The sequence below is a fragment of the Ooceraea biroi genome, chromosome 14 (assembly GCF_003672135.1).
Source record: "Ooceraea biroi isolate clonal line C1 chromosome 14, Obir_v5.4, whole genome shotgun sequence".
NCBI classification, from domain to species: Eukaryota; Metazoa; Arthropoda; class Insecta; order Hymenoptera; family Formicidae; genus Ooceraea; species Ooceraea biroi.
The window spans coordinates 2,992,559-3,013,012 of NC_039519.1; the positions used below are offsets into that span (position 1 = coordinate 2,992,559).

General features: G+C 41.3%; 1 protein-coding gene across 1 annotated transcript; it reads right to left on the bottom strand.

Moving 5' to 3' along the window:
• Positions 1–523: 523 nt before the first annotated feature.
• Positions 524–13,974, bottom strand: LOC105287055 (WD repeat-containing protein 63). Its single transcript, XM_026975042.1, has 12 exons — positions 13,071–13,974; positions 12,026–12,216; positions 11,324–11,755; positions 9,988–10,308; positions 9,529–9,777; positions 9,047–9,205; positions 6,111–6,442; positions 4,525–4,847; positions 4,082–4,310; positions 2,807–3,107; positions 1,464–1,814; positions 524–1,200 (listed from the first exon to the last, which is right to left on the bottom strand). The coding sequence occupies exons 1-12, from the start codon at positions 13,249–13,251 to the stop codon at positions 1,027–1,029; spliced, it is 3,243 nt and encodes a 1,080-aa protein (XP_026830843.1). The 5' UTR covers positions 13,252–13,974; the 3' UTR covers positions 524–1,026.
• Positions 13,975–20,454: the final 6,480 nt, after the last annotated feature.

The window sequence follows — 20,454 nt, forward strand, 5'->3', positions numbered from 1 at the left end:
GGTGAAAGATACGCGAGGGATGCGTGGAATTACGGTGTTCAATATTTTTTTTCGAGATTATTACTGTAAAAGATAAATTTCCATATGTAACAAATGACAAACTTAATGCGACAAAGCTGTGAACGTGGACGGAGACCTTTTATCTTTATTGCTTCCAGATGTTCCATTCTTTTTGCCGTCACGCGTTCCTCCTGTTTATCAACGTATTCAATTACCGCGATGACATGCATATTACATCCTGTGGAAGTGCATAATAGTATGCAATATGCATTCGTCGCTCTCGTTCAACTGTCGTCATAAGAGTATTGACCTGAATATCTCTGAATGTTTTTCTTACAATAACATCCGCGCGATAAAATTAGAAAATTATGTACATCTACGGATTTAAATATATCTTTGTGCTTTCGTGTCAAAGATGGCTATCATGACTGCGAGCGCAGTTATAATTAAAGGGCTTAAAAGGAAGCTTTAAATACATTTTTATGACACTGTGTTGTGCGTTATAGGATATGTGATACTCGAGTTTCATTTTTCAGCAGCATAGTTTATTATGACCGTACATTACCATGAGCGCGTAATCAAAATTGTGAATGCAATTTTAGAATCAAGAACGGTCTACAAAGAAACAGCCGTAACTCTGTCAAAATACATCATATCACGTTCGTAGAGTCGCGGAGTAATGGTACAGAACTGTGATATACAATAACTATGGTTCCCGAAACGTGATTAAAAACTAAACTTAGTTATCAGTACAGAGAGGCAGAGAGAAATTGTTATGATTTGTTGATTCATCCAATTAATATCCAATCTAAAAATTAATATCCAATCCAATAAAATCCAATTAATATCGTCTACGTAATTCTACAGGTGCCTTTTTCTACAAACTCAACCAAACTATTCATGCCATATAAATCCGAGTTGTATGTATGAAGAAAAATGAAAGAAAACTGGAAGGATATAATCTAAAATGTAAAACGCATCGCGTTCACGTGCATGATGTATCATTTGTCGCACGTCTCGTTTGGCTCATGTAACTTCTTCAGTTCGATACACACCGATTTTTCCCGATTTTCCCTGCGCGAGTACCTTGCGCCAATTGAACGTGCGTTCGAAAGGTGTACTCTTCATTTTGGCCAGAGCCTCGGTTTGCACTTCTAGAAAGTTGTATATAATTTCCTCGTCCGGATCGGCGAAAACGCCCTTCCAAACAGAAAATATAATTCGAATGAGGGGCCGTCGTTCGCGCTTAAATTTCAGATTAAATCAAATTTTAATATATTATATTTAGAACTTTTTTTCACAGGAAATTATTCCATATCACATCCGGGAAAAATGATTCGGTGTGGTAATGTTTTCCAATGTGCAGTTTACTTTTATAGTACACGTTGCTATTTATGTAACAGAATTTTCTACTAATCGTTTGCGGAGAAATCTGTTAGATTAATTGATCCTCCCTGACTTACTTCTTTCCGAAGAGCGATTTCCTGCTTAATGAACTCGTCGATCGTTAAGCGTCTATCTACCGCAGGGACTGGCAAAGGAGGCAACAAAGTTTCTCTGCGTTCCTGATACTGCTCTGGGAAGAGGAACACGACGGTTTCCTCAAAGATCTTGTCTTGTAGATTCAGGATCTCGCGTATCTTGCGCTTCTTTGTCCGCGCCTCCTGCCGCAATCTGAGAATGGGCGCGCGCTGCCTCTCGAGGACGTCCTTTCTGAGCCCTTTTTGCTCCAGAATCACTCGTTGCATGCGCTTCACTTCCATTGACATCCATCTTGCTTTGGTTTCTTCGAGGAACTGCCAAGGTTTCCGCCGCTGCGAACAATGCGAAATTAATTCTATAGGAAAAAAGAGGACTGCTTTCCTTCCTCGTTTGAGACGTGTTCGACTGAATGGCGCCACGTACCATTCACGAGCTACTGTTATTTACGCGACTATAAATGTTCCATTGAACAGCGGTTATCCGCATAGTGCGAATTACCGTTCAAAGCGTGCTGCGAATGCAATGAAAATCATTGAATTACTTATCAACGTGGAATATCGGATTGATCGTATACCGCAGTCGGTCTCGTAGGCGTGATCCCGCGATCCGCCGTTTCGACCATGTCGACTTTAATCTTCTCCTCGGCCTCGAAGCGCTTTTTCTCCCCTTCCATCTCGACTAGCTTTTTCTTCATCTCGATATCCTGCGGATTTGTTTCGCGCCACGTTTTCTGCCAGGCTTTAAACTCCTTTATCTGACCAGACGCGGAAATAGAAAATCATATATGAATAGGAGGAATAGAGAAATTTTACTGCCACGGGCAGTAAAATTTACGGCGAATCACTATGGAAATAACGCACAGAACGAAGAGAAAAGGATCTTCTTCTCTTTTTTTTTATGATCACGACTCCCATTAAGATCGGGCATATTTTTGTCTTACAGAAATATAAAATTTTATGGAGCGTAATGGAGATCCACGCGCTGAAACAGCGTTTTTTGTTTCTTTTTCCTTTGTATGACGTGTCGGAAACATTCGCTAGGAAATATGACGTACGCGTTATTCCGTGAAAATGAAATATCGATTAAATATCTCTCAATTGTAACATCTCGGTTGTAACATAATAATCGGACATATAAAACTACTAACTGCATTTGCTCTCTAAACTCTACTTTGGATTTTATCATCCCCGTCTGAAATGGAACTCATCCCTTTCCGTTTCGTCCAACAAAGTCGTATTTGCCTTTTGAGAAGTAAGTTTCAAGTTACTTCGCTCAGACATCTAATCGATATCACTTGCCGTCGCGTCCTTTTTCATGACCTCACCCTTTGAACCTGTCGGTCGACGAATTTTTTCATCCACTCGATGTCACTCACGTCGTACGTCAACAAAACACGCGGTGCCGTGAACATCCTTAGGGAGCCGGTGAAGTCGCAAAATCCGATACACTGCGGCTCCAGCGGCAGCTGGTGTGTGTAGATGCCTGTAATTATCCGTCCGGACACGCTCTGTGTGAAACTCGGCTCGTGGCTTTTGACGATGAAATCCCAAATTTCTACCGTGCCGTCCACTCGCGCCAGGATTAAAACGGTCGGGCGGAAACTACCCCACGAGCACGCCGTGTACCTGCAGAGAAAAACCGTCAATAAGAGTGCGCCGCATCGGCGATGCTGATCGCCATTGATTCATTGATGTTAACTCGACGTTGTTGTTTGCATAATTGATGCATCTTTTTAATCGGTTGGCTTCCGCTCGCGTTAATTAATTGTATCGCGCATCCGATTTCTCTCAGGGTCTCATTTCCCTAATTCTAGATGGGAAGCTTCGCGCGCGCGGCTCTCTGTCACTGTACACCACGTCACTCTGCACAAAATCAATAAAAGACGCGCGGCGTTAATCACAAAACGCGCATCTCCCGGACGTTTCAATCGCGGAATATCAGTCCGACAACACTCGATAATGACTCTCCCGCGGCGGTGCGGCCGCGTATGACTGTACATCGAAAATAGCTTTCATTAACGGAGTAGTAACAGTGCGCTGTAACTGTAAGTTATGATCGTATTCTCATGCAGATCATACCGAAAGTTCGGCCCTCGTAGTCGGGAACTATGCGCGGAGCGTGAAACGCGAGCGAGCTTGTGCCGGCTGCTTGTGCAGGCCAATGCGGAATCATCGTCGCAATTACACGCTGTGCACTGTGACAATTTATCGCGGGGGTGCTCGTTATTTTTATCGCGCGAATGAAACGTGCCCCCGTGCCGCGTTACATGTATATTCATGATCATGTTTCGCTAATCCTCGCGGTATCGACGTTTCTCCTGGAGGAGTAATTCCTCCGCGCGCGCAATTCCAGCGATCTCCTGTTTCTAGATATTTCAGCGAGAGTGGAGAGAGGAAGAGAAAAAGAGAAAGAGAGAGAGAGAAAGTAACGCCATTTCCGTTTCGCCTTTTATTTCTCTCACGTTCTCGCTTCGTGCGTACGGCGAAAATCACTTAGCGCCCCGCGACACTGCGGGTGCTCTTATTTATTCCGCAGCGAAAGCACGGTTTGCCCTGGTCATCCCGGGGATGATACTGCCCGTGGATTTTTCCTCACGTACCTGACGCTGGACTTCTTCCAAACGAGCGGCTCGCCGTAATCGTCCCGCCACACGGCGAAAATCTTGCCGCCCACTGTGGCGACCACTCTGTGATAGTACTTGGACCTGGCCGAGTGCGTGACCGGTCCATCGTGAGTCCTCTTCATCCAGAGCCATCGCGCCGTTTCGCGATTCACGCTTACGTCGGTGGCGAATTCGTAGCCCTCCCACGTTATGCAGCCGAACTCACCTGTTGCCCCGTCGTTTACGCTTTAATCCACTTTAACCGCCGTTGATATTAAATTAGATCAATGTTATTTAGGGAGATTTCAGCTTAATTAATTGTGTTTAACGGCATTTAAATTGCATTAATATTAATCGGCTCGGAGATAAGCGCGTCGCGTCTCCGCGGATCCGGAAATCGAGTCGCTTGATTTCAACAGGAATTACACGAGCTCGTTTACCCTCGACCGTGCCGACGAGCATCTTCGGCTCCATGGCGTAGTCCGCCTTCTCGATTATAGGTCTGTAGTACTTTCTAATAGTGACGTCGTCCCTCACCGGGAACGGCTCGACCTGTTTCTTGCGAAACTTCGGATTGTACATGCTGAGCATCGTTATCACGACCCGCCGGCTCTCGTCCGGATATTGAACCACGAGGATATAGTCGGGCTTGAAGACGCGATCGAGGATCTTGAAGGGTGACAGGGGTTGCGTCGTGATATCTGAACGTTTCGCTTTCTTTCGTCTGTTATGCCGAGAAGCATCCTTCTCCGCAAGTCGGCATCTTTTGCAGGGAAGAAACATTCTCCATTAGAAATAAAATAAAATACGCTTTAATGTTCCTCCTCTCATCTTGAAAATACAATTACAGCAACTTTTGATTAAAGTAGAAATTTATCTCCGCCGGCGGCACGCGCAAGATTTTTCGGTCCTCAACTCCTTCTTTTACGGTAAAGCGAAGGGTGCAGTCTCGCAAATATCGCGTACCAATTTCGCCAAACGAGAAAACAATTTACTAAGTGTGCGAACATCTGCATAGCTATTGTGACACGGCCAAAATGAAGAGCGACTCTCCCTCATACCCCTCGAGAGCGCATAGAGATCGACGAAGGGGGTTGGCAGGTTCTGAGGACCACTTCGAACAGCAAGGGATGCGGAAAGGGTTAGGAGCGAGGACTGAATACCGATCAACGATTATAGAGGGATGGTCTATCCATTTTCGGACCATATAAACGCCAACTTCGGCGAATCGAGGAGCATCAGAGAGACAGAGAGTTAGAGAGAGAAGGAGAGGAGAGTAGAGTCAAGTCGCAGGACCATTACGGTTCCGCAGATCGGAGTTTCTCGAGGAGGACGGAGGCGGAGACGGGGTGAGAAAGCGGAAGGCGGGTCGTTGTCTCGCGTCCGGGGAGAAGGACCCGAAAGGCAGTCGAACGGCGGCGGTGTTCGCTCTTTAACGTTTAGCTTGTGCGACAAGTTTCGCACCCGTGGAACATTCGAAGTCGCTAACTTCCAGTCTCGGGAGATACGACGGTCCGGACCTTTCTCGTGGTTACCAATTGCTCGTCCAGATCGCCCGGAGCCTCATTCGTCAGCCCCGTTCGGGCCCCGTTGCTCCTGCATTTTTAAGGGAAATAGCCGTGCATGCGGCGTTCTCGTCGGGACGGCGGGAACCGAATGTCGCGCAGGTGAGAGATAAAGAGCCGATCTCCCTCGACGACGTTAGGAATATCCTGAATATTCCATGTCCTTTACTCTTGCGAGTCGAAGAATAACGTTGAGAAAATTCGACCGAAGAGTCGATTCGATGTGACTTTACAAGCGACACATTTCATCCGTAATAGGATGAAATAGACAGAATCTCAGTCAGAAAACCTGACAAGAATATTAATACCATGATGTTTCATATGTACTTTTCGCGGCAAATATGCAAACATGTAGATGTACATAAAGAACAATAAATACACTATTACCCTCTCAATACCGGATTAAGACTAATACTTACTTAATAAAAGAAAGAGCGTACGATAGTAATAATCGTACTTACTTAAGATCCCAGAAAGCGATCGTGCCATCCTGGCTGGCGGTCGCAAACTGCCAGCTTAAGTCGCCCACGGTCGCGTCTTCTGGCAAGGATACGATCCGACCGTTTTTGTCGACCTTGTGATGCGAAGGCACCCAGATTATCTGGGTGATACCCGCCTTCTGGCTGTATTTGAGCGAGGACATCGCCACCGGACAGATCAGCGACATTTCCTTCGTCTGGCGCATCCATGTCATCAGATTCCTCATCGCGATGCTGTACTTTGCTTGAGCGCCCGTCTGCATCACCACCGCCTCCACCTGCTCGATTTTGCCAGGAATGTGCCAGACGACGACCTATGACAATGGTACGGACGAATTTGATCGCCGTACGCTTGTTTCATCTCCCTCGTCTTGTTTCGTCTTGTTACACCTTGGATTCTTTTCAGTTTCACGCTCGCAACTTGCAACGGAATGTTTTCTCATACGCGTCTATCAGCGCGAGATGGCTGACGCACAAAAAGCGTTTCTTTATTATAGACTGAGGGTGGGTCTTTTTATTTCGGATTTGCTGAATCGTTTGCGAAGGTAATCGGATGATGAAGAAAATTATCGCGCAAGTTTTCGAGTAAAGAATAAGAAATTATTAAAGAAATTAGTAAGAAATTAGGAAAAACGTGCAAAGTTTAAAAGTCGACGTGTACGAAATATACATTTGTAATAAGAATTAACATTTCTTACATTGCGTAACAGAAACAATATAAAATAACAATAGAAGATAGCAGAAGTAAGCATAGTTCAATTACAAATTACAAATTGTTACGTTGCTATTTTCTTTGTAAAGAAGACTGTTCAGTTACCCAACGCTCACGTGATTCAATCTTTCATTACGTTCAGAAACAAATAATATTTTTTACATTTACTTCATCCATTAATAACATCTCAATAATCGCGTTCCGACAAAAAGAATTTTCCCGCGTCAAACACGCGTGCTGCACAGGTCACATGACCGAGTCACAAAACCGCAGCTCACTTCACGTTGTTCGCGCGAATCGGTACGTACAACGCGGTCGTGGTCGCGCCGCATTTTTTTCGGAGTTTTTTTCGTATTCCGCGTGAATTTCGTGTACAAACGAGTGCCGGGAGTGCCGAATCTAGCGACGATTCTCTCGCTTATCTCGATGCTTCAATCATCCACGCAACCGCGAGTGGATATTCTCGACTGTCGTTCGTCCTTGCTTGCTTCGTTCCGTCGCGCCTTCTAATACGCGCGTTTCGTGTATTTCGCAATATTTGCGGGATTTGCGAGCATCTCGGGTCTCATCTCGTAATCGGAGCATCGAAAGAAGCAGCAAAGCGTCGCCGTGACGAGCTAACGAAGACAAATAATCTCACTTGCATATTTCGTAATCGCGTAACGGTAGTTGGTCCGCCACGTTGTCGCGCGCGACTTTTCGGATTTTCTCGTCGTTCATAAACATCGAATAAATCGCGTCGCGTGCTGCAACAAAGCGGGAGTGCCGATGAAACTATGCGTGCGCGTTCCTTGATGCGTTTATCGATACATTCGCGATATTAAAATTTCTTTGCTTGTGCGTGCACGTAAGTCGCGTTATTCGCGAGCGTAAAGTGAATTAAAGTGAGTGTAACAAAGTGAGAGTGTGTTCAGTGAATTTGCGAGTGCATCGAGAGGCATCATGACGGACGCGGTAAGAGGTTGACCGGAGCAAGGATGCGGCTCGTCCATACGATATTAAAGTAAGTGTCTGTGCATGTCGTAGAATCATTTCTGTTTTATTGTTTCTTTCTATTCGCAATTTTATTATTTATTATTTACGTAAATTATTTACGTAATAAAATTTATTATATATATTATATAGAGGAGAATCCCCTATTATGAGATATGCTCCTAATATGAGATAATGAGGTTTCGGCTAAACTATTGAGCACCATCTGTTAGTTCCACCATGAACTTATTACTCTTGGTGTAAAATGTATTTAGTGAAAAATTCATTGTTCGTTATTGCGTTTAGCCTTTGCAAGAAAAGGTTTGTGAAATTGTGAACATGTCAAAGTAACTTGAGGTAAGTCTTTAAACCTTGTTTATTATATAATAAAGAAATGGTTGGCAATAAATTCAGTATGCAATGATAGAGTAGAATCGTAGTAACAGGAAAATACGCAATTTGTTGAATTGCTTAATTGTAGAGGTTAGATTTCATGATCGCGGAACCGCTAGGCGTGTGGCTCGTATAATGAGATATTCAGGGTACTCTTAATATGAGATAATTATTGCTCGAATATGAAGATTATGTAGTGTAATAAAAAGAAAGAAAATACTACTTAAGGTTAAAGAAAAGTTAATACGAATTTATATTACGAAGTTTTGTATTTAATTTTTATAGAATCTGACTATAGAGGTTAGAGAAACGAGGAAGCGTCGACAGTGGAATCGTGAAGATTTGGCGAAGGCTGTGGCAGCAGTATTTTTATAAAACTATCTAATAAAGTTTTTTTACTTGCAATACTGATGTATTTTGCACTTTTAACACCGATTTCTCGAGGTATCTTATATTAGGAGCACACTTTCTCGATCCTGCGTAAAGCTCTTTTTTCAAATTTGTTTAATTTTCAGAAAAAATAATATTTAAATTAGATTTTTCATTTCACCAACCTAAAGCTTATTAAATTCTCTTCAAGATAACGTATTAAATTTTTAAATTCTGCCTATAGATTTCCTTACATTCGGCAAAATCGATATGGTATCTCATAATCGGGGACTTTCCTCTATATTATTATATATTTATTATGTATATTATTTACGTAAATGTAAATACGTCTACGGTCGCGCTGTAATGAGGTATTCGATAAAATCTTTGATAACGAAGCGAGCGAGACGAGAGGCTCGCTTTGATAGGAGTAAAGAAGCTTGAGGAATTGCATGCAATTAATTTCGATTACCTGGCCGTTTGCGCAACCGCCTACGATAATAGTGCTATCAAGGGGGCACACGGCAATGGACGTCACCTCTCGCGGACACTCGAGGATCAGTTTAGGTGACAAACAGTCGGTGAAGGACCATATTAGTACTCGATTGTTGCCTTCGCCAGCCAGCAGCACCTGCACACCACGAGAAGCAATCTGCTATGAAAGTTTTATGGATGTGTGCGTGTATGAATTATATGTACATGTATATTATTATATCAGTAGAACGATGCATTTGCATATAATACATCAATCAATGTAAAAATAATCTTTAAGATCTTTTTAAAAATTTTTGTAAAATGTTTAAAAAATTCTTTTCGAAGATAATTTATTATTATATCAGTAGAACGATGCATCTGCATATAATAATATATTCAATGTAAAACAATCTTTAAAATCTTTTAAAAAATTTTTTTTAAATTCTTTTCGAAGATAATTTGCGGAAATTGTCGATAAACCTCGTCGTAGGTTTTCGGCCCTATTAGATGCTCGCTCGTGGCGTGTTGCGTGTAGGTGGCGATCGCAATCCCCGTCCAGAAGGGATGCCAGCATAGATCGTTGATGACCTTGTCCACGATGATCTTTCCATCGTAATAGCTCTGATGCTCCTTGTAGCTTATCGGCATCGGCACCTGCGTGTCCTTTTCATTGCGCACCAAATTTGCATAATCGCTCCCATATATGTCCCACATGGAGTTCATTAAAATCTATACAAACGAGCAAATTCAGGCGATAATTGATGCTCTGATTACAGCCTCTCGTAACACACTTCAGCATGAAATATTTCCGTAATTACCTCTCCAGTTAGAGTTAGAATTACCACCGCTAAAGTGAATCTTCATATTAGCTAAAATTGATCGCAAAACTATGCTAAAACCGTTCACTCCGTGAATCCGTAAGCAAAATTGTAACGTTACCTGGTCGCACATCTCGTCGGTACAACGTCGCAGAAAGTCCTTCAGGGAATCTATCTTGTCCTCGGGATAAGTAGACAAATCGACCGTCTCGTATTCGTACAGATATTGGAACCAGGAATTGGCAGGTATCGATGGCCCTGTTTGCGCCTCGTTGTGTCGAACGCGCGGTATCACTTGCGTGGACCTGCTTACCAATTTACGCCATACATTTTCAAACGTTTGCCGGTACGGCAGCAGCTCGATATATCCGTCCCTCTGCTCGTCCGCCTTCCTGTCCGTTAAATTTGCTGGCACGTTCAGCAGATCGGCGGTAGACACCATCTAATCGCAATTGAATATAAAAAGATCATCGGACACATCATTAGCGATACGATACATCTTGCAAGTGGGCGATTAAATAATTGCCAGTACCGCGAAATTCATGAGCCTTTTTGCGCCACGCGCAAAATCGGGATAAGCTGATCAGTAAATAATTTATTATAATTTATATCGAAATACCGTTACGACATAATTGTCGATTTACATGGTACAGTGTTTGTAGGTGGGATTAGTTGAAATCTACGATAATCACTTTAATACCGCGGCGTAGAATTAACGAACGCGAACTATCAATATCCACGCTACGCACACGCGTCAGTTATGCTGCAGTTAGTATGCGCTGTTGGAAGGTAATAGAAATTTTTTTTAAATTCCCAGTACGTTACTCGACGTGGATGTGAGCCCGGTCAAATAGATATGCAAATCACGATCGGAAAGTTCGACGACTGCAAAATGAAAAGTCGTCCATGAATCGCTTCACGGAAACTATTTTCTAAGGACATTCAAATCGATATCTAGTCACCGCGATACGTGACACGTTTCTCCCTTGCTACATAGCACATTTGATAAATTAATAACGAAATATTATATTTTTGTTGGATAATTATTTCTTGTGTTTTTAACTTAATTATTTCTTGTGTTCTTAACACATGCTTATAAAAATATAGAATAGAAGAATTTAACATAATAATGTTATATTATATTAAATTTTTCTCTTCTCCTCTTTTATATATCTCTTTTGAAAACTGTAGAAAATTAATTTACACGCGCGCGCGTGCGTATTTAAATGTTACATTTTTCAAACTAAATTTTCTTAATTTATTGAAAAGTGGAATACTAAAATATATATGAATCTTTTAATTTCTTTTTGATATTTTATGCTTTAGTCTTCTTAATTCATGCCAATTTTATTCAGTTGTAATTCGTAAAAAATTCAGATTAACCAAACCGATTACGATTCTTTAATGGAACGAGAGATGTGATTCTTTAATTCAGACTATGATTCTTTGATGTGAACCTCAATCTCGAAGAGCGGTCTCGTATTTTTGACAACATCGGCGTCCACCTCGGCACCGCTTCCTAAATCATGCCATTGACCGGGCGATTTGTAGACCGCGTTTCTCACGCGATTCTCGTGATCTTCTCTCTGCGTCTGTATAGATCGCATCACAGCATTTCTACCCTCTTCAGTGAGGCAAATGTAGAACTGAGCCTTCTCGTATAAGGATGGTGCGTAGCCAATGAGAATTTTCGTGTCGGGAAATGCAGAAATCTCGTCTTTCACCGGTAGGAAATCGCTGCTCTCGGAGTGCAAATCTATATTATCCTCGATGATATCCTTTTTTACATGTACCCAAGGATATTCCGTGGTGACGTCCTCGCCAATGACGCAACCGACAATTTTCTGCGTTAGCGGGGATAGATCGATTTGCGCTATTCCCGGCATTCCCTAGGAGCGAATAAATATGCAAAATTTAGGAATATTGATTATAATATATATAGCTGTATTTATGAGGTATTTGTGAAAAGCAATTTTAAATAAAACATTAACTGATAAAAGTATCGAATATGTTCAGTTAGATATATTTAAAATTAATTAATCATTCTGTTCTTATTTATATATAATTCTACAAAACGATCTCATGTTTTATGTAGTAATTCAATAAAGACCGAAGCTTGAAATTTCGAAAATAAATCGCTGTTACGTGGTAATACTCACTATCGACACAGAATATCGAATTTTCGGCTCCGCGGTTATCTCCGGTATGCTAAGTTTCAAAATGTCGCTTACTGATGGCCCAGAAGAGACATAAGAGGCGAGATCATAGATAGTTTTCCGTCTTCCTATCGACGGATCATCCATTTCTATACGAACTTTCTTCTTCGCTTCTTTTTCCCAATCTCGTATTGCTGAACAAAATAAAGGGAGGTGTAAAGTAACTTTATAGTAACTTTTAGCAAGAAAGAAAGTTATGACGAACGTAATCAATCGTATCAATTTTTAATATTCCATGAATATTAGTCTTTTATTTGTTAAATAAATTAATTATGCGGCGATGGAATATTAAGAATTTGCTGATTGGCAAAGTTTAAATTACGAATTAAAATAAAGAATGCATCCGGAATGTAGAAATAATATTTAAGCATTAATTTCAATGAGTTATTTAAATACAGTACTGATATATTTGTCGGAATCACATGACTCACATTTAAATAAACTAAAATCAATAATCTCTTTCATTATTTCAACTAACTCGTTGCTTAAAATCACGTCATTCATATTTGAGCATATTTACGGTCGACTAAGTTTACGCTTCATTGTTAACACAGTGCGTACTTCCATCCGACACGCGTATCCAATACGCATCATTGATCTTCGTATAATACATAATTTTAACCCATTCGTTACAAAGTTCCAATATTGGTACATTTGATATTATCGACATTACTTTTCGCAATATAGCGCATTTTTAATTCCACACTTTCATCAAAGAACATGTTCGCCTTTCAATAAATAACACACGAAACGTGTTTATTACATAGAAATTGTAAATTTAAAAAACAAAACATAATGCACTGTGCTCTCTATCTTCCATATCTGGTTCCTCTTCAAACATTCGGAATTATTATTGAATTCTCGAAACAAATCGGTTAATCATATAATCCGATAGTTATGACTTTATGAGGCATTATTTCTATTGAAATATACTACAATATTCGCGTCAGTTATCACGTTAAAATATTTTCAGAAGATCATAACCTACACAACTTTTCCTGCGCTTCCCATTCGCCCTCCTCGTATAGTTCTTCCTCTCTCGAGGCTGTAAGTTGTTCCACATCGAAAAAGTTATCGTCGTATTTGTATTCTTGTTCAGCATCGTCTTCCTGAAATCTTTCGTCTGCCGGCATTCTTTGCTGACTTGCTTCGCGCGTTTCTTCTTCCATGATGATGAACCGTTCGCTCGATTATTTTACACGTTTCTAAAACCGTGCCAATGAATGTTACACGATCGGCGTGCGAAAAATACAAGTACGTTTACATGCGTTTGTACGTAATGCGCGTACGAATCGGCAGGACGTGCGGCGAATGTAACTTGAACGCGACGCGATTCGAGATGGAGAACAAAAGAAATCTTCACGTCCGATCTCGCGAAACGAACGGAATCGATTCGTCGGGCGGTCCGGATGTGTAACAAATTTTTAATCCGCGCTGTGTGTAACATCGGTACGCGGCTGACGATACGTATCGAGGCTTAACGAAATTTTGAGTACATTTGCAGTTTGATTGAACACTGAAATCTCGGGTTCCATCGGCGGCGTTATACCTATCGCGCAGAGCGAAGTGGGTGGATGTTTCGGAATATCAATTTTTCTCTCGAAATATGCGCGGAACACGAGCGACGAGGACGATTTAATTGTTTTTACATCAGGCGAATAAAACGGGTCGCACGTGCACTTAACCCATTTCGCGAACTCGATATACCGCAGGCATTGTCAGAGCTGACGAAACATTTTGTAATCCAATGAGTAATTTAATTGCGCAACGACCAATTCGTCGTTTAAATGCGATATCTCGCCAATTGATAATACGAATCGAGCGATGTACCTAGTATAAAATATTATGAATATTTGTTAGTCAATAACAATAGTAGTAACGTATGTTAGATAATATACAATACATGTATACAAACACACACATGCACATAATTCGTAAATATCATTACGTAAATTTTCATTTCTACTGAATATGAAAATCTATTATGTGATTTTCAAATGTGATATTCTATTTAGATATATTCTATATAGATAAATTGCAAAGAAATAGAATTTTCTTCATTTTATTCCAATGTAACATGATGTAATCATGCATTGGACTGACTTGCATGATACACAAAGGTTCTAATTAAAAGATTTCCACCGGGCAGTGCTAAAATGCAATTACGCTCGGTATAAAATATTATTTGTTCGTCAAGGTATAACCTTTTAACTGTAAGGTGTAATAAAAGTTTATAATAACACGCACATTATACAATGTCATTAATAAAAACTTACCTAATAAAGTTTTACAATTGCTTCGTTCAAACAGAAAAATATATAATTAGCAAATATAGCGATAAAGCAATTTAATTAATATTTTATATTTTTTGTCGAAAAAACTTTGTCACCGAGTACTATCAACTATGCGTTAGGAAAAATATACGCTGTTATGTGTTCGGTGAGATATACAGAAAGATGAATGTAAGACTCGCCGCTGTGCGTGTATCTCGCGCATATATCAAGGTGATGTTAAATTCTCTGTGAGTAAAATTGAGTAAAAGTGAATTTAGTGAAATTTATATTATAACTTATCTTCCACGAGGGGACACGGTGGGATAAACTCACGTTTGCATACATCTTAAATTCCTCTCGCTGTTACGATGTTACGGTTGCGTAGACAGAGGATCGCCTAAATGTGGGTCAAATATTTATTCGAGATTATGGCGATGTAGATTACGACTTTATCCCTATAACAATGCAATGTAGCATATTTCGCCACTTGCGTGCACATGCGATAATATACATATTCCGACGAATAGACAGTATGTTTCCGCTCTAATTGTCATCAGTGAAATTTATGACTTTCGTGAATGTGCGTGAAGCTGGCGTCAAACAATGCGTTCACTTGTCAAATATTCGACAAATTCAAATGTGCTGCATTTACGTGATGGATTTAACTGTATCGTTACACACAATTAGAACATTGTCATACCGACGTGCATTGTCCCATCCGCGTGATGCGACATTTATCTCAGTTTAGCCGAGCAAGCGAGTATCTATCGAGTGAGTACACTTGGAAAAATGAAAGTTCAGGCAAACGAAAGTGCAGGAAAAATGTTAAATTCTCAAAGATGTTGAAAATTGAGGAGGCAAACGTAAAGCAAACGAGATGATAAGAACAACTTCAAATACACTAATAGTACGTTCGAGCAATTGGAATTTATGAGTCGTTTGCGTTAAAAGTATGCGGATCCGACGTGCATCTCTACGTGCACGCGCGCGCGTGTGCTTTATGTAATACTTTATACATAATACATCATCCTACTTCGAATTTTGAAGTATCCATAACGTGAGGCCGTTAGACGTGCAGTAAGTATCGTTTTTACGATTTATCTCTGCATTTTCGATTCCTTCCGACGTGCGCGCCGCGTCGGGCGTTTTCTTGAAAAATGTATTTTATATCCGGTGCATACCGGCGAGCCGTAAAAAGAAAAGAGAAGTGTCAGTCACCCCTTTTTAAGGACGTTCAGTTAACTGAATTTCGCGCGGTACGATATTGCGTGGCTTGCAAGCCACCGTTCCGCGACTTTTTATATTTAAGAGGGATTCTATATATTGCCTCTACTTATTCGTCGTAAAACTCGTGCATTACATCGTAAGGCGGATCAGGAAGATGACAATTCCGGTTGTCCGTTCTGTCGTTTCGGCGCGCGTCGTCGAGATACAAAAATCATATTAATCTTCGAGAAAGATACTCTAAATAAATACTTTAAATTATTACGATTACGGTATATTCGCGCGAACGTATCGTCGTCTGTTACGTAGACATTTCGATATTCCAAATCGGCTGGTCCGATATAATCAGCGATCCGGTAATTCGCGTGTCCGTTGAAAAAATAGATCCCAGCATTTAGACAACTTGACTTCGCAACGCCTGGCTTTGTACGGCAATTAATCAATTGCAAATATAATCGACATAGATTGGAAATACACGCTGCCTATTTCCTGTTTCATCGAATCAAATTGAGATGGTATTTTCTCTGTGTCTGCTCTCTCCATTTATCGGGCCGAAATGTCGAGTGGTGCTTTCCTCTCCGTCCAATGTAGAACATAAACGACCCAAAATGCGCTCACTGACGATTGATCGATCAAAGGGAAAACCGCGGAAAGTCCTCGTCATTTCCGAGAGTAAAGGATGTAGAAAAACAGCAGATGGAATAAATGTGAAACTTTTTACGGTTCATTATTCGACTTGCACGCGTCACAGAGAGAGATACTGATGCTTCGCTGACGTTGTAATAATCTAATAAATCCAGTTGCGACAGTTTCATCTGATAAAGACTTGACGCTAGACAGATACATCATATTTAAATTATATTACAGCTATTTCCTGTTCTATGCAAATATTTCGCAAAGTACTCTTATCTCGACTTTTACCGCTTACTTTGTATCTTTCCGCCGTTAAATTTATCACTCATAGCGCCGCAAAGAGCTGAAAGTAATTTATTTATAGTGAAACCGGCGTAAGTAACCGGGCGCAGGACTTTAAGTGGCACTTTCTTTCGCGGAGATGCAAAGGATATTCCATCGCGAACAGATGTTAAAATACTCGGAGTCCTGCGAAAGCGCGCCGGCGTTTACTGCTACGTTTATTTCGAAAATTCAGAATAGAGCGCTTTTTTAAGTCCCGCCGGACGAAACTTTTACGCTGTTTTTGTAGTAGTCGGCGCGCAGCAATGGCGGATACTTTATCGTTCTAGCTTTTATTCTGCGCAACACTCGCCCGCTCGCTCGCACAAGAGTTCGAAGCTCCGTGTAGATATGGAGAATCACCAGGACAAAAAACGTGCGCAGCGCACAAGCGGAGCATTGAAAATATTGGGTTTGTTTTTAACGCCACCATTCATCTCGATGACATGAATTTTTACGATGATTTGACAGCTGCGAGATTTTCATATGAAAGGATCTTCCGGCAAGTCCACAGGAAAATTATTTTGCACATGAAATTTATGTTTCCGGCCTAGATTTTCTCGGGAATGGCATCGACGAAGTGTCACAGGCGATATGAGCATTTTGATGGGAACTATATGTTGACTGCGCTCGTACATAGAAAATGCTTGGCAAGCTCTTTCTGTTGCGTATGAAAATCTTATCTCTAAAAATGTGCATCTGGGAAAAGATAGCATGATGCAAATTTGCATATTTTTGTGATTACGTGTCTATTTCGGTGCAGTATTATGTATCGCGTCAGTTTTCGCCTGTTCCTCGCGCAGCAATAATAATTTTCCGCAATTAGTTCGTTCCAATTTTTCCCAAAGTAAATTCGCGGGCTTTGTCGTCTGCGCTTCTCAAATTTTTATTCGAAGCACTTCGAATGTCTGATACGGTACGACGAGTTCGAAATGCGGAGTAGAGCAGCCGACACTCGTCGAATCGACGGCCGATTTAATTTTTATTCCGTCACTCGCCATCGTGCGTGCGCCGACATTTAGCGAGCGTGTTGCGTTCTATTTTCAATTCCATTATGAATAATATCGGAGTAGTTATGCGTAAATGGTCGTGGCTTACCGTGCTGGGATTTGCATAACGTCTTTTTGATCGGTGAAGGTAGCAAGGGCAACAACAACGCCGAAGGGAGGTCAATGATCTTTCACGTCTCGTAAAGATTTTATCATGTCTGAAACATGAAAAACGATCGTCAACTTGTCTTTTTCCGTTGCAAACTAACAATTTAAACGATAATGTTACTTCATAGTTACATTTCTATTGCGTTGCTTGTGCGTAATAGTCTTCTAATGATCTAAAACATTGTTTCAAAAGTTTACTTCAAAATATGGAAAACATTTATGGAATTTCTTGCGATGTAAGAGCGGCATAGCAATGTGTAGCACGACGCAATAAGGGAAGCATCCGGAGGGTTGCAGACGGTATCACATCGTCGACTCGTAAAATTTCATGAGGTCGCTGTATCACCTATGTGAACTTAGCGCCCTACTTTTAATAAATTAAGTTTTAAATAAACGAAACGCATCTAACATATTTTTAATTTAACGCCAAAAAATTATAGCATTTTAAAGAAATGACTGGTATCCGACTAAAAGATAATTAAAATTCGATGATATATCGTTTGTAAAAAGTAGAATCGTTTGCAGTAAAAATAATATCGCTTATAATTTGGCAAAAAAGATTATAGCACTTTGAAACACTGACCAGAATAAGCGCCGATGCGATGATGCAAGAAGAGAAAAAGAAAGAGATAGAGATAGGGAGAAATAGGAATACGAAGCATCGCGGCAACAAAGGTGAAGAGATGGAATGTCGCGAGACGTATATTTGATCTCGACGAGGTAAGCCTGATCGAGAGGGCACAATGGCGGTCCATCACAATTTCACGTTTCACGAGCCGCTGCGAGCAATCGGCAGCAACCCTGCTCCGCATCTGCCGCTTGCTCACGGCACGATTCCGCGTAAATTCCTGGCCCCGAGCGGATATTTTAAGAGAGAAACTCGTAGACACGCCATATTCCACGTTTCTCTGCGCAGGTCTTCAAATCTTCATAGTCTCCCCCGAGATGCTAATGGCTTCCAAAATATAATCGTGTATTTCATTCATGTTCATCTGTGCTTCGTCGGCTAAAACAGCAGAGCGAATTAAAATTATGCAGATTATATCTAAATAAGGAAAGAAGCATAATTGTTTCTGTGAAGTAATTTAGTGATACGGTCAATGTTTAATTCCGAACTGTACCAGTTTTATGATATCAGTCGAACGTTGCATTTTTATTACAATATGTAAATAAAAGTGCATTTTGATATGTACATACATATGGAGGTAAAAATTGTGTTTTTACGTAGTTTTTGCTACATTTTATATAAATTATTGATGCGATTACATATTTTTAACGTCTGTTTTTACAATAAATTATAAAATAAATATTTGAAAGCAATAAAGACACACACATATAAAATTGATAAAAAGCTTAAAACCACAAGAAGTATAACCACGCGTACGCGTACGCTGATAACAATAGGAAACAACGGAAAAAACAATGCAAGCCAACTCAGCAATAATAACTTTCGAAGTACCAACGATGTTCCAGCACAAAACTTTTAATTTTTTTCCACGATAATATTACGTTGACATACGTGTCGCCGCGTTTAACCGCGAGAGATATTTGTCTTCCATTCTGCGAGCGAAAATTCCCCGGGGGTGCACTTGCATAACTCAGTGCCACGATATACATATTCTCATATATATATATATATATATATATATATATATCCTCGAGGTTAATCACGCGTAGGCAGGTAGGCAGGTATCTCGTTAATGACGGGAGAAAGAGGAGGCCAATCCCCCCGATCATCGAGATGGAAGCCGGATCGCGTAACACGATGCGTATCTGCGACGACGCGTAAGCCCGATTTACTTATCGGCGCTGCAAGGGCCCCGGTCGCAGGCAGCGGGATGATGCATATCGGGTTAACGAGAGAACGTGCAACCGGGAGAGACGTGATTAGAGCGCGGGTGGAGGCCGCGCGCACAGATGGACGACGGTTGGTTAATTTTCAATTAACCGAGGGAGCGAGCGCAGCCTCACCAGCCCGCCTGACAGGGGATCGGGGGGGATTATATCCGACGACGGCGATCGGCACGTCGGATAGCCGGCCAGGTGACTGCCGACCTGGCCGGGTCGTGTAATGTACACCCCGGGTGTATACTACGCGTTTGAGGCTCCTCTTTCCGATCGCAGCCACCCCAGGACTGATTGGACACAGCCGTGCGCACCCGCACTCGATTAAATTGTCGCGCGAATACGGACAATTCGCGCGCGAGCGCGCCGGTCTCCACCCCCGTCACCCCCGTCTCGGTGGTCCCCAAACCGGGTCACTTCAAAGCGCTCCGTGCGCATCATGTCGGTGTAATCGCTAATTCATCGAGGGCTCGTGATCGGCGTCGCTATCATCTTCGCGTAATACCGCTAACGAAGTAATCGGGGATGCGGCAGGAGTTGTAACCCGATATAGGCGTTACGCGACGTGCGTATAACCGTGATGATGTTTACTCCGGTATTTTCCATCGTTTATTAATAAAGCAACTCATTTAGATGCTAAACAAGTTTGCGGGATAAATGTGAATGTGCATAAATAACGCGTACCTATCTCTTGATTTGTTATTCATGCATTATCGGAACTTTTTTGTTTTGTTTTTTAAATACACGTTTTATTGCTCGAAAGATGTTGGTTTGTGCGTTCGAATAAAACGGACAGTAATAGATGACTCTTTTTTATTCTGTTGTTGGTGATTGCAGGCATTTGAACACGCGTCCGATTTTGAAAGTTTTCTCGACAACTCGGTAATCGGTGGGCTGTCATTCTTCTGTCTCCTATTTT

Excerpts from the sequence above, each read along its gene's own strand:
- LOC105287055 (XM_026975042.1), bottom strand. The coding sequence starts at position 13,251 with ATGGAAGAAGAAACGCGCGAAGCAAGTCAGCAAAGAATGCCGGCAGAC. Across the intron at positions 11,756-12,025 it reads TTCGATATTCTGTGTCGATA|GGAATGCCGGGAATAGCGCA; the intron begins GTGAGTATTACC and ends ATTCGCTCCTAG. Across the intron at positions 6,443-9,046 it reads GCGGTTGCGCAAACGGCCAG|GTCGTCGTCTGGCACATTCC; the intron begins GTAATCGAAATT and ends CCATTGTCATAG.